The following is a 13,432-nucleotide window of genomic DNA, read 5'->3' on the forward strand; positions in this document are numbered from 1 at the left end:
CACTGAGCCTGCTCCACCAATCAATATGATCATGGCTTCAATTCAATATGGTCTTGGGCTTCAACTCAATATTCCCCATATCCCCTAATTCCGAGAGACCAAAAATCACAGCCTTAATGATCTGGAATAAAGAATTCCAAAGACTTACAACCCATTGAGTGAAGTAATTTCTCCTCATCTCAGTCCTAAGTGATCAGCCCCTATCCTGAAATTGTGCCCCAATGTTTTGGATTCCTGAACCAGTTGAAACATTCTCTCAGCATCCACATTGTCAAGCACCTTGAGAACTTTGTAGGTTCAGTTAGATCGCCTCTCATTCTTCTAAACTTCAGAGAATTTGAGCCTAATTTACTCAGCCTCTCATAATAGGACTATCCCAGGGACTACTTTAATGAACTTTAGCTGTACTGCCTCCAATGCAAGTATATTCTTCCTTAATGTGGAGACCAAAACTGCACACAATACTCTAGATGTGATTTCACAAAAACAGTGTACGAGTTTAGTTTATTCTTGTACTCCAGTCCCCCTTGCAATAAAGGCCAAGGTTGTGCTAATGTAATGTCCGTGCCAGCATTCTGCAAGAGTGTCCTACATCCCTGTAGTATAAGAATATCTGGCAGAGCAAGGGTTTTGTGAGGGCCACGAAGAATCCAGCATGAGTTGAAGGATAGAAAGAATTAACATTTATTTACAATAACATATATATACAACAGCAGCAACAACGCCCTTACTGCTCATTCCTCTCTAGCTGGTTCCAAACTGGCCAGCTTTATTTCTGCAGGGAATCTGCTAATGATTTCCCCTCCTCCCCCTCATTGGGGAAGCTCATACTCCCAAAGGATTGTGGGATTGCCATTAGTCCCCAGCCAGTGGTAAGCAGGCAGGTTATAACAAAGGGTTAATGTGGGACTGGGAAACAGTAGTGTCCACAGTGTGATGCACAGAGGCACATGACCTGAGACTAAGGTCAGTGGACTGGACAGAGACTGGGGTAGAAACAAGCATAGAGTTAGCTCACAGATACAGGGTGTAGCCCAAGCTATGTACATAGATTTGTGTTATCAATAAACACCTATTATTCAACCTACAAGACATGGGTGCAATTCTTTGGAAAGATTTCTAATAATTGTAGCGAACGGGAATTACCGCAAGCTTCCCTGCTCTGCCCAGTGAGGCCAGCAACGCTATTCAACGTTAATTGAGCCACTTAACGAGGCATCACGGGCTTCTCGCCGCAAATGAAGGTTGCCAACTGATTCGACGGCACAGCACAAGTGAGTAGACACCAATGCCTCCCCCCCACCCCGAGATCTGTCCGTCCCCAAGGGAGCATCCATCCCCTAACTCTCCGTGCAATCCCTGACCTCCCTCCACCCCCTTCCCCCTTCAACCCCACCAACCCTCCCTTCACATCACCCCTCCCACCACTGTGAACCACGCGTGTGGCTAATGATGCCCTCTCTATGTCACCTCAGGAAAAGCTCTCCCATAATCGTCGCAGTGGTGTGCCAGATCTACGAATTCTCACCACCTTTGAGGAATGTGTTCTGGAGGTGACCGGTGTGGCCGAGGGCAGAGCGGCCACCCACGCGGAGGCTGGCGGACACCGCAGAGGTGAGGAACCATCGGGCTCCAACCGGGGGATCTCTCAATCATTGTTATTGCCTTACTGACTCACCCATTCCTCCCACTGACCACATGTCCATTCTCCCGAAGATCCACCAGCCGATGTGCTGGCCCATCCCGAACGGCACCCTCTACAGCCTCCAGGAGACCAGCTCTGTGGAGAGCTTTGGGGATACCACCATAATAGTCGCTGCACAGCTTTCACCCCCACCCTCCACCAGCGCAGATACACACACCTCAGTGGGAAATGTTAGTGCTCAGGCTTCAGGGGCACAATCTGGTGAGCACCACACTGCTGGTGATATACATCAGGTGGAGGCAGGAACCCCCAGGCAAGACAGCAGTCAGAGGACTGCTGGATCCCAGGACCCAGCTGGGTCCCAGCCTAATGCTGAGCCTGTTATCTGGAGCTGATGGAGACGTTAGGACCTTCAAAGGGAGTTGTCATCATCACTCCCGCAGATCCATAGCTGTTTGAAGGAGTCCCAGAGGCTATGGGCACAGGAGGTGTCGCCAGCAAAGAGTGGCACAGAGGCCAACACTGGCAGGGTGGCAACCACAGTGGAGAGCCTGATGCACGACATTGGCACCATTAGTAAAGGTGTCCAGGGTGTCGCAGTTGGTGACAGCCATGGCTGAGAGTCTCGACAGAATGTGTGTCACCCAATACCAGGCTGACCTTGATGAGGTTCTGCAGGACATGTCCTGCTCTCAGATGGGAATGGCCGAGGTGCTGCGGAGCTTGTCCCAGTCACAGGAGGGCATTGCCCAGGCACTGCACAGCATGTCCCAGTCACTGAGGAGCATCACTGAGGGCTTCGACACGATGGTACAGACCATAGGAATCTGCCAGGGCAGGCAGAGCCACATGATGTAGGGGCAGCTGTGGCACGAACCAGCTGTCCCTCCATCCCTAGTTGAACCCCACGGCCTGATGGGCACCATCTGGGGGAAAGGGTGCTGAGTGCCAACCCAGACTCGTCCCATGGAATGGGGATGGTGGCCATCAGCTCCCCCGGGTTCCACCCCTCTGATGAAGCCACGTCTCACAGTCAGCACACAGGACAGGGTGATATGGCTGTGCCGACAAGCCCCAGAGCCACCAGAGGACACCCGCCAGGGGCATCGAAGGCCACGAACAATGTAAGCAGCTGGTTGCCTCCACCTCAGATGTACATCTGCGGAAAAACCAAGACGTAGTGGTAGAGTTAGACGGACAAAGCGTATGAAGGATCACTGAGGGCAAGTGGGGGTGGGGGTGGTGGGGTAGGGGTGGGGGGGGGGAGTAGGTATGGGGTGAGGGGGCTGGAGGTGGGGGAGAGGTAGCACCATCGGGAGGGTAGGGAATTGTCAAACTCAATAAACACCATTGTGCACAACCAGTATGATGACTTTGTCACCTTTTTCCACAATGCGGGCTGACCTCCGAACCCTTGGCGCATCTCTCCAGGCATCTCCCCATACCCGTGGCACCCACCCACCCTCCAGCCATGGACATGCACCCGGAGGTGTGTCCCATCCCCTGGGTGTTCGAATGTTGGCTGTTGCGTGTGTGGTGTTGCCTGCCACCGTGTTCAAGAACAGTGTCCAGGCATCAAGGTGTGACTGGTTGCTAGGCAATGGCCCCCACATACTACATGGCACTCCCACCCACGGGAATCCACTTGGGTTGTGTGAAGTACTCACTTAACCACAATTACCAGTTCTCTATTAGCGATAGCCTTCAGCCACACGGCCGGAGGCCTCGTCGGTCGGTGGGGGTTATGGGTGTCATTGGGACAGGGACAATGATTGCCCCAGGAACACATGATCCAGGGATTGGCATGGTGGTGCCTTGAGCGATTGCCCCCTAGTTGCCCTCCCCCAGCACACACCCTCACCCTCCCATCGCGGCCCACCCCTATGGAGGTTCTTCACCCCCAGCCAAGGGTCCCCCACCCCTCACCGAGCAAACCCAGCACCCTCGGGCTCTTTGCCTGTGAGCAAAGATGGCTACTCCCCTCCTCGGCTCCCCATGGAAATCCTTCCACCAAGTTCACGTTTTTAAAAAAGTGTACTAATTGGCACCAGTGTGACCACTTGCTGGGGATGCCGCTGAAAGATGAGAAGCTGTTGGATATGGGGTGGTTCTCGTTAATTGTATGGAAATAGAGCTTAAGTGGTGATAATTGGTATCTTGCCACGCTATGACGAGATACCGATTTCGCCTACGGGAGTGGGTTGGTTGCATCGCAAACTGTTTGGCACTTGGCGTGGTTCTCGTTTTTTGCCTCTCCTGATATTCACTGGCCTCGTTTCACTTGAGCGAGAGCATAATGAGGCCAGAGAATTGCATCCTTAGAATTTCTTTATGAGATCTAGTGAACATACAACCCCTGTCTTGTCCCCATCACCCTGCAATTCCTTTTTCTCTTGAGATTATTATCCAATTCCCTTTTGAAAGTCCTGATTGAACTTGCCCTCACCACACTCTTAGGCAATGCATGCCTGATCCTAACCACACCCTGTGTAAAATTAAATCCTTAGGTTATGCCTCTGTTTATTTTGCCAATTACCTTAAACCTGGTGCGTTAGGCACGGGTACAAAAGCAAAAAGAAACTGCAGATGCTGAAAGCTGACAGAATCGAGTGAGGACCCTGAGATGCAAAACCGGATCCTGTGTAAATACTGCTGTTATTCTGAATAAATGCCTTTTTTGTGAACTCTTCAGACTCTTGTTGTTTACTAGATTGGCAACGAGGATGAATTGGAGCTGTTGGCTGCCTTCCCCCCAATTTTTTTTTAAGAGTGTGGATTGAGGTACAAACGTTTTGTTGCTGTGTGACCCTCTTTTGAAACCTGTATTGAAACGGCAGGCGGGCGGAATCATGCGGCTTGTGGAGCGCGTTTGCTGGGAGAGTTCTGGGGTCTGATCTATCCGGTAGTACCAGAGGTGGTCATCAGGACGACCTCTGGCGATGGTCACCCAACATTTTTGTCCGTTTTCCATTTGCGTTTTTTTCATGATGCTGGTTTGCTACAGCAGAATGGTTTACTGGGGAGTCCTTATTGGAGTTGTGTGGTGCCCTTTTGGACTGTTGTTAGGATGTGTGAGTGCGCCGTTGATTTTGACAGACTGTTCCATGATGGTTGGGACTACAAGGTGGACTACAGCGGTATTTTACATGAGTACTGATATTGCTGCATGGCTGCAGGTTTTTTATAATAATCTTTATTAGTGTCACAAGTAGGCTTACATTAACACTACAATGAAGTTACTGTGAAAATCCCCTAGTCGCCACACTACGACGCAGTTCGGGTACACTGAGGGAGAATTCAGAGTGTCCAATTCACCTGACAAGCATGTCTTGCGGGACTTGTGGGAGGATATCGGACTGAGGAAGCCCACGCAGACACAGGGAGAACATGCAGACTCCGCACAGACAGTAGCCCAAACTGGGAATCGAACCTGGGACCCTGGCGCTGTGAACTTTGCTACTGTGCCCACTCTTTGTTTCGTGCCTGTGGGGGCAGCACGGTAGCATTGTGGATAGCACAATTGCTTCACAGCTCCAGGGTCCCAGGTTCGATTCCGGCTTGGGTCACTGTCTGTGCGGAGTCTGCACATCCTCTCCGTGTGTGCGTGGGTTTCCTCCGGGTGCTCCGGTTTCCTCCCACAGTCCAAAGATGTGCAGGTTAGGTGGATTGGCCATGATAAATTGCCCTTAGTGTCCAAAATTGCTCTTAGTGTTGGGCGGGGTTACTGGGTTATGGGGATAGGGTGGAGGTGTTCACCTTGGGTAGGGTGCTCTTTCCAAGAGCCAGTGCAGATGCGATGGGCTGAATGGCCTCCTTCTGCACTGTAAATTCTATAATCTATGACACTGTTGGGGTGCGCGGACTGTGTTTTTTTGTATGATGTGCCTAATTGAATCGGTACTGAATACTTTATGGGACGACAGCTCCTTAAGCGTTTAGTGGGCGTGGTTAATTCCTCTTTTTTGTATGTTGACGCTGTGGCGAGCGTTTTGGGGGTATATGGGTGTGGCGTTGGGCGTTGTCTGATGCTACACCTGGTCCCCTTGTGGCTGAAAGTTACGCGGTGCCGATAAGACCTTGGGTCGATGGGTCAGGCGCCGTCCCCAGACTCGGCTATTAACGTCTTCGCCCTTTGTGTAGTTGGTAGTGGTGTTGGGCTGGATGTAATGTTTGGCGGGGTGTACAAACCCGCAATGGCCAGATGACAGCAGCAAAGAAAACGTCCATCCTGTTCCCCCCGTTATTTGTGGCGCTTTGTTGAGCCTGAAACGCTTTTTCTTTGATGTTGTCATCTGGCCATTGCGGCTTTGTTGTATCGGATTTTTTTTGTCCTCATTTTTTGTCCTCCCCGTGGTCATTTTTGAGTGTGTTTTCGGACTTTCGGGTGGGGTGGGTGGAAGTGTTACAAACCTGCATGTGACTCACCCAGCTGGGAATAAATTGTTCCCCAGTGCTGACTGGGCTGAGTTAACCACCATTAACCCATCATTAATATAACAGGTCACACAGGAGTGAGAACTCTGAGATGTGTAAATACTGCTGTTAGGCTGAATAAACGTCGTTCTTGTCCACTCTTCGCACTCTTCCCCCTTTGTGTGGTTTCAGAGACAGGTGAGGTGGGCTTGGAGAGAGCACACCTGGGCAGAGGAGGGCGGCCGATGCGGATTGGACAGCTGACGGCACGTGGCACGCGGCGTGCTCCAATGAGAGTGGGGCGAGGGAAGGGCCCCATTGTGACGTCGGGGTTCGTCGCCAAGCGGTGCCTAGCAACGGCAGAGAGAAAGAGAGCGCGAGCAGAGAGCGGGAGTGCCGGCACCTCACCGCCGCCTTTAAAGGGCCGCCTCAGCCCAGCGCTTCCTCCACCCCCCCCCCCCCCCCCCAATACAACACGTAGCGCGCCGCCCTCAGCTGCCAGGAGGCTCCTCTCCTCACTGCCTCCCGGGATTGCACTTTCCAAAGCCACCTTTTCCCGGTGCCTTTGTTTTTTAAGGAGAGTTAGAGAGAGCTGACCCCCCTCCTCATTTGAGCGGCTCGCCGGACGCTCTCCCCAAGAGTTTCCCCGGCGTGGCTTGGCCTAAGCCCGCCGTTGTAACCGTGGGCGCTTGTCCGTCCCTGCGAGCCGAAGAGCTTTTAACATTTCGCTGACACCCCAGTGAATTCGGCCGGAGGTAATGTGAACTGTTAGGATGAGAGATCCTCCACTTGCCCACCCACCTTACCCCACCCCCTCCCCCTTTATCTCTTTCACCTCCCTCCACCCCCAGCATTTTCTGTGATGCAGATTGCAATGTTGGGACAGATGTATTCTCAAGAAGTGGGTCACTCACGTTAAGCAGCTACAGGGATTGCCGCTCCTGAGGTGTTTGAAGCTGGGTAGAGGAGAGGGGGGGGGGGGGGGGGGGGGGGGGTCACGTTGTGCTGCTGTTCAGTGCACTGTGTAAAGGAAAGAGTGCATTGCATATTTTCACCTGTATTTTTTGTATATTCGATGGCAACGCTTTGCAATTTGCTCCCAAGTTAATATTCCCATTGATTTATAATTTAAAGGTGGGCACTCTGTTACAGAAATATTTTTTGCGGCCACTTGGATAATGGTGGGAGATGGCAGTGCAGTGATAATGTCACTGAACCAATAATCCAGAGCCTAATCCAAATCCTGCTGGGGGAGCTGGTGGAATTTAAATTCAATTGAATTTGAAAAAAAACTGGAATTGAAAGTTAGTCTCAGTAATAGTGACTGTAAAACTATTGTCAATTGTTGTAAAAACCCATCTGTTTTGCTAATGTTGCTTTTTGCGAAAGGAGACCTGCCATCCTTACCTGGTTTGACCTACATGTGAGTGCAGATTCACAGCAATGGGGTTGTGAAATGGCTGAGTGAGACACATGGTTCAAGGGCAATTAGAGATGCGCAAAAAATGTTGAACTTGCCAGTGACAACTGATATTCCATAAAGGAACAAGATATATTGCTGTCCTGAGAATTGAATTTATGAAGCTAATAGCTTTGAACAGGAAAAAAAACACTAGTACAAGCAATTTGCAGAAAAATAAATTACATTAGACTTAACTGCACATCTGTGTTATTTACATTTTTACTTTAATCCCTTGTTGGATTAAGAGTTGTAAACTCGAAACAGATAGTTAATATTAACAAGTGAATATAGTTTCAAGAATGAGCACAATTTGTGCAGATTTAAATCCAAGCATTCAGTATACAGTCTAGATGCTAAAAGCCAGTTGAGCTTCATTCTTATGGTTGATGACTCCATTAAACCCTCTTCATTCACCTGAGGAAGGAGCAGTGCTCCGAAAGCTAGTGACATCGAAACAAACCTGTTGGACTTTAACCTGGTGTAAGACGTCTTACTGTGCTCACCCCAGTCCAACGCCGGCATCTCCACATCACAGTATCTTTATTTTGAGGGTGTAGAGTTTAATTAATACTAATCCTGCCCAATTTCACTTATCCGTACTATACTGACAGTTTTTGTAAATGTGCTACTTTGTAATACTTTTAAATCCCACAATATGAAGGAAAAAAATTAACTTGTATCACAACCCAACGGATATCCCAAAGCACTCGTGTGGTACACAGTTGATGTTGCCATGTAACCTAAAACAGAATAAATAACATGCAGTGAGTTGCACTCTGAAAAGGTGGTAGTGTGTCTGTGTGATAGCACTCTTTCCTCGTTCAGAAGATTGAGAGTTCAAGTCCTGGTCCCAGGACTTGAGTGCATAAAAGTGCAGTACAGAGGAAGAACGGCTCTGATGGAGGTGTTGACTTTTGGGTCAAATATTCAATCGAGGCCTTGGCTGCTCAGTAGAAGTAAAAGATCCTATGACACTATTTAAAAAGGAGCAGGGCTATTTTTGTTGCTGGCCAGGAAAAGCAGCAAAACCGATGATCTGGTTGTTTATCTCATTGCTTTCCTATGTTACAGCACCAACTATGGGCTACACTTCAAATTTGTTGAGTGCTTTCAGATGTCTTGCAAGCCTGTGATACAAGTTATTTATTTCCTTTAAGTTGGATGTTTATGCATCCTGCATTAACTTATCAACTATTTAAAATTAATTTAAATAGACAATCGAGAGTAAATGCAACAGTTTGTTAAATTGAAATAACTGCCGTGTGTCAACCAGCAAAAGTCCATTGTGGAATAGTGCAAGGTTTAGAAAGTAATTTATTGTAATTGCGTCACAGTGTTGCTTTGTGATGTGAATTAGAAATAGTGGGATCTGAGATTGAAATGCAGCTACTGATAGATTTCATATCTATTTTAAATGATTGCAATGCCATTTATAACTCTACATTAATGACTCCAAAGGATACTAACGTTAACACATGTTGAGGTAGAAATTCAACTCCCTGGTTACCTGTTTTGGAAAATGGGTGACAGGTAGTTGAAAGTTCGAGGCATCTGGGACTGGAGCAGGCAGGGTCAGTAATCCAGGTATCCTGGCCTAACAGGACAATCTGAATTGTGGCTGTTGGAACTTCATTGTTTTTTTTTTTACTAGATTGTTTTCTTCTGAGATGAGTAAGAAGAAACACCAACAAGATAAAGGACACTAAAAATGGCAACATGGAACGGAGGAATTGTACAAAGAGTACCACATCTGGAAGGCACTGATGGTTTCCAAGAGAGAGTAAAAAATGAAAGACAAATATTGAAAGAAACACTGGCTCAACAGTTAAACCAGGATCTTCTTGGGTATGAAAATTTCTTCCCATAATGTTTAATGAAAAGAAAGTTTTTTTTATTTGATAAATATTCTTGTCATTGCAGTTCTTTCATCATTTACAGGGTATAGTGGCCCTGTTTTGTTTCACATGTAATAAATTAGCTTGAAGTCACTTAGACAAACATAAGCATGGCAAGATATTTTGTGTACCTAAGACTTTTGTGCACTTACCTTCCCCATTTTTTCTTGGGCCTTTAAGTAGCAGAATGTAGACTATAATCTGTCTAATACTTGTAAACAGGAGGAGTACAATAATATGGAAGTACTGCAATTGACTTCCCCTTAACAGGGGTGGTATAGCTGAGAGAGCGAGCTTCTCATTTCTCCAGTGACCCACCCTGGACAATATGTTGGCATCCTGGCCCATTCTCAGTCCTCCTAATATCTCAGCCGTGTTTGTTCTGGGCCTCTCTCCCTGCTCCTCTCCAGTCTTTTGACTTCACTTTCTCCAGTCTCCGACTGCAGTGTGTTTGGTCTTCCTCTTTATTTGCCTCCTCCCTTGATGTTTTTTCGTTCTTGCCCTGTAATGGATTTTGTTATTTTTAAAAAGGGAATTGAGTACTGTCAACCTGAAATAAGCCTACCGCTTCATCCCACCCCAGCATCTGTCATGTAGAAGTTGCTCTTGACTATACAGGGAGGGATGCAACAGAAGAAATGGGTAAGATTAAGATGGAGGGGCAGACCTGGAAATAGGGTTGGCTTTTGAAGACTACTAGAAGAGAAGGTGGTAAAATGAGATTTGAAAGATCAGCCTCCAGCGAATGGATGTTAGCCCAGAGCTAGAGGACGATGTGGTTTTGACTGCACATTCAGGCTGTTCCGTACTGGACCACTAGCTCAGTTAAACGATAGACAGGAAAACATGAGGCTAGATATACCTCTCACTTATAGTTTAAAAAGCCAAAAATATATAGCCGCATTTTATGCTGAATTAGTTAATTTTCATTGGATTGCAGCAGGACCACAATTGGCTTTGATGGCTTTTGGTTAAGGAAAGGGCAAATCTGGCAGAATTTCTGCTCTAAATGGCATCCGTTGAGCCCGGATGGGCGGGTGTGGGTGGGCTCTGCCATGATGTCTTCCAGTTATTTAGCAGGTAGACATTATCTAGGCTTGCATGGGGTTCTGGCACTGATGGAGCCAAAGCACGTTGATAACTAAGAATATACAATGAATGGTAGGACCCGAGAAAGTATAGAGGATTAAAGGAACCTTGGTGTGCATGTCCATAGATCCCTGAAAACAGCAGGACGGGTAGATAAGGTGGTTAAGAAGGCATATGGGATACTTTATCAGCAGTGGCATAGGATATAAGAGCACGGAGGTTAGGACGAAGCTGTATAAAACACTGGTTAGGCCACAGCTGGAGTGCTGTGTGCAGTTCTGGTCGCCACGCTATAGGATGGAAGTGATTGCACTAGATACGGTGCTGCACTAGAGGGGGTGCAGAGGAGAAAAACCGTTTCGTTCAGCGGGTGGTTGGAACCTGGAACTGACTGCCTGAAAAGGCGGTAGAGACTGGAACTCTCGCAACATGTAAGAATCATTTAGATGAGCACTTGAAACACTTTAGCATACAAGGTTACAGTCAAAGTGCTGGAAATTGGGATTAGAGTAGATGTGTGCTTGATGGCCGGCACAGACCAGATGGGTCGAAGGTCCTGTAAAACTAGGACTTGAGGGGAGTAAATTTGAGGTGGCAGAAAATGTTAGTTCCATGTTACAGTTTTTTAAAAATTCAAACAATTGGCTCGAATCAAATAGTCAAAACTATGCATGTTGTGTTGCATTTTATATACAGAGCATTTTGTGTTAATGGAGACAGGATGAAATGTGTCTGGGGAAAAGGAAATCGATTGCAGTGATGTCTTAAGTGGAAATTATTTGGAGCAAGTGCACTTGGAACTTTGCTGACAGCAAAGGAAACTTCACTGGTTCAAATGGAATGTGTTACCTGCAAAAGTAATTTCCTATAGTGTTGCGGTTAAGTTAGACAGTTAAGTTAGACGAGTGTCTTTTATAATTTAAATATTAATCTTTGAATTGGTTCAGTAAAAGTCTTGAGTGATTTTTCTCAATTAAACATTATTAGGAAATTATAATATTGGAAAACTATATTTGAAGTTTATCCCAGCCGAGTTTGACGAGAACGACTCGAAAGAGATTTGAATGAGGTTCTGTGGTTGTCTTGGGCATAGCTGTTGTTTTTTTTTCTCCCTCCCCCTAACCTGTTTAAAGTCTGGTTGTCGAGCAATGGGAGGGAGATGGCGAGACTTGGTCCCTTGGTGTCAAGATTGGTCTGTTCTGGAAGTGACACTTAATCCGGGAGCTAGATATTTTTTTAGGGGCACATGCGAATGTGATCATGGATGAGAACGGTTTGTGTAGATTTTCTATTTATACTTAGCTTTACCTCCCTTTACGCTACTGCATTTAATCAGGTCAAAAAGAATAGGCTGAATTAAGATGAATGGTAGTAGGAGATTTATTTTCTCGGAGAAGTATGTATTTTGAGTCTATTATAAAAAGAACTTATGTCCCCCCCCCCCCCCCCAATCCTCCTAAAGATAATTCTACATATTTGCTTAGATGCCTGAAATATGTTGGTTGTGTGCAAAAAAGGGGGGGACATTCTGAACAAACGCAAGATCCTTCCTGTTTATAAGTAGGGAGAAGAAAGCAGAAGACTCAAAGTTTATAACAACCTGCTTGCTGCGATATTGTATTCTCAGGCTTTGTGTTTGGGAGAAGGAGAAGCCGGACTCTACTGCGCCAAGTAGATGGGAGGAACTGGTTTTGGAGGGAATCGATTTGATTGGTTAACTGGCAACCAGTGGGTTGGCCAGGGACACTATTCTGTCTGACAAACAGTCAGTGATTGGTTCCTACTAGGTGAGGCTTCTGAGAGAACCTTCCAGAGGTGATTGAATATTGAAGTGAAGGGAGCTTTTTTCTCACTGCTGTCTATAGGTGTAAGTTGAAGATCTATCAAAACCAGCAGCTTGTTGCTGGTAAAAGAACTGATCTGTTGTTTTGGAAGCAGTGAGTATCGAGCATATCCTTTGCTGTGAACCTTAAAGAACAAAGAAAAGTACAGCACAGCAACAGAACTCCGGCCCTCCAAGCCTGTGCCGATCATGATGCCCTAACTTTTAAATTAAAAAAACCTTCTGCCCTTACTTGGTCCGTATCCCTCTATTTCCTCCCTGTTCATGTACCCATCCAGGTGCCTCTTAAATGTTTCTTACTGTGTCTTCTTCCATCGCATCCTCTGTCAGTACGTTCCAGCACCCACCACTCTTTGCGTGAAAAACTTACCCCTCCCTTACACTTTGCCCATCTCACCTTGAACCTGTGCCCCCTTGTAATTGACACTTCCACGCTTGGAAAAAGCCTCTGACTATCCACCCTATCTATGCCTCTCAGAATTTTGTAGACCTCTATCAGGTCTCCCCTCAGTCTCTGTCTTTCCAACAACAATCCAAATTTATTCAACCTCTCCTCATAGCCAACATCCTGGTGAACCTTCTTTTCACTCTCTCCAAAGCTTCCACGCCCTTCTGATAATATGGTGATCATGACTGCAAGCAATACTCCAAATGCAGTCTAACCAAGATTTTATTATAGCTGCAACATGATTTCCCAACTCCTGTAGTCAATGCCCAGGCTGATGAAGGCAAGCATGTCATACGCCGCCTTAATCACCTTGGCCACCTGTGTTGCCAGTTTTAGGGAACTGTGGACCTGTACTCCCAGACCCCGCTAGGTTAATGTTCCTAAGGATTCTACCATTTACAGTATAATTGATACCTAGATTTGATCCTCACATTTGTCCGGAACATTTCTGTGCCCAAGTCTCCAATCTATCTATAATCCTGTTGTATTCTTTGACGATCCTCGGCACTATCAGCAACTCCGAAAATCTCCGTGTCATCCGCAAACTTACTAACCAGACCAACTACATTTTTCTCCAGATCATTTATATATACTACAAACAACAGAGGTCCCAGCACTGATCCCTGCGGAATACCAC

The 13,432-nt window shown here is 46.8% G+C and overlaps 1 protein-coding gene across 2 annotated transcripts in view; it reads left to right on the forward strand.

The window, feature by feature from the left end:
* The first annotated feature begins 6,515 nt into the window (after positions 1-6,515).
* btbd8 (BTB domain containing 8) overlaps positions 6,516-13,432 on the forward strand; it is a 143,695-nt gene continuing 136,778 nt past the window's right edge. Inside the window, exons 1-2 of one of the 2 annotated variants that reach the window (XM_072510481.1) lie at positions 6,516-6,813; positions 9,172-9,365. In XM_072510481.1, coding sequence (XP_072366582.1) covers positions 9,229-9,365 — 137 coding nt within the window. In that variant the 5' untranslated portion in view covers positions 6,516-6,813; positions 9,172-9,228. Of the gene's footprint in view, positions 6,814-7,211; positions 7,482-9,171; positions 9,366-13,432 lie in introns of those variants that run through there. The other variant, XM_072510482.1, reaches the window with a different exon arrangement.

The sequence above is a fragment of the Scyliorhinus torazame genome, chromosome 7 (genome assembly GCF_047496885.1).
Source record: "Scyliorhinus torazame isolate Kashiwa2021f chromosome 7, sScyTor2.1, whole genome shotgun sequence".
Taxonomy (NCBI): Eukaryota; Metazoa; Chordata; class Chondrichthyes; order Carcharhiniformes; family Scyliorhinidae; genus Scyliorhinus; species Scyliorhinus torazame.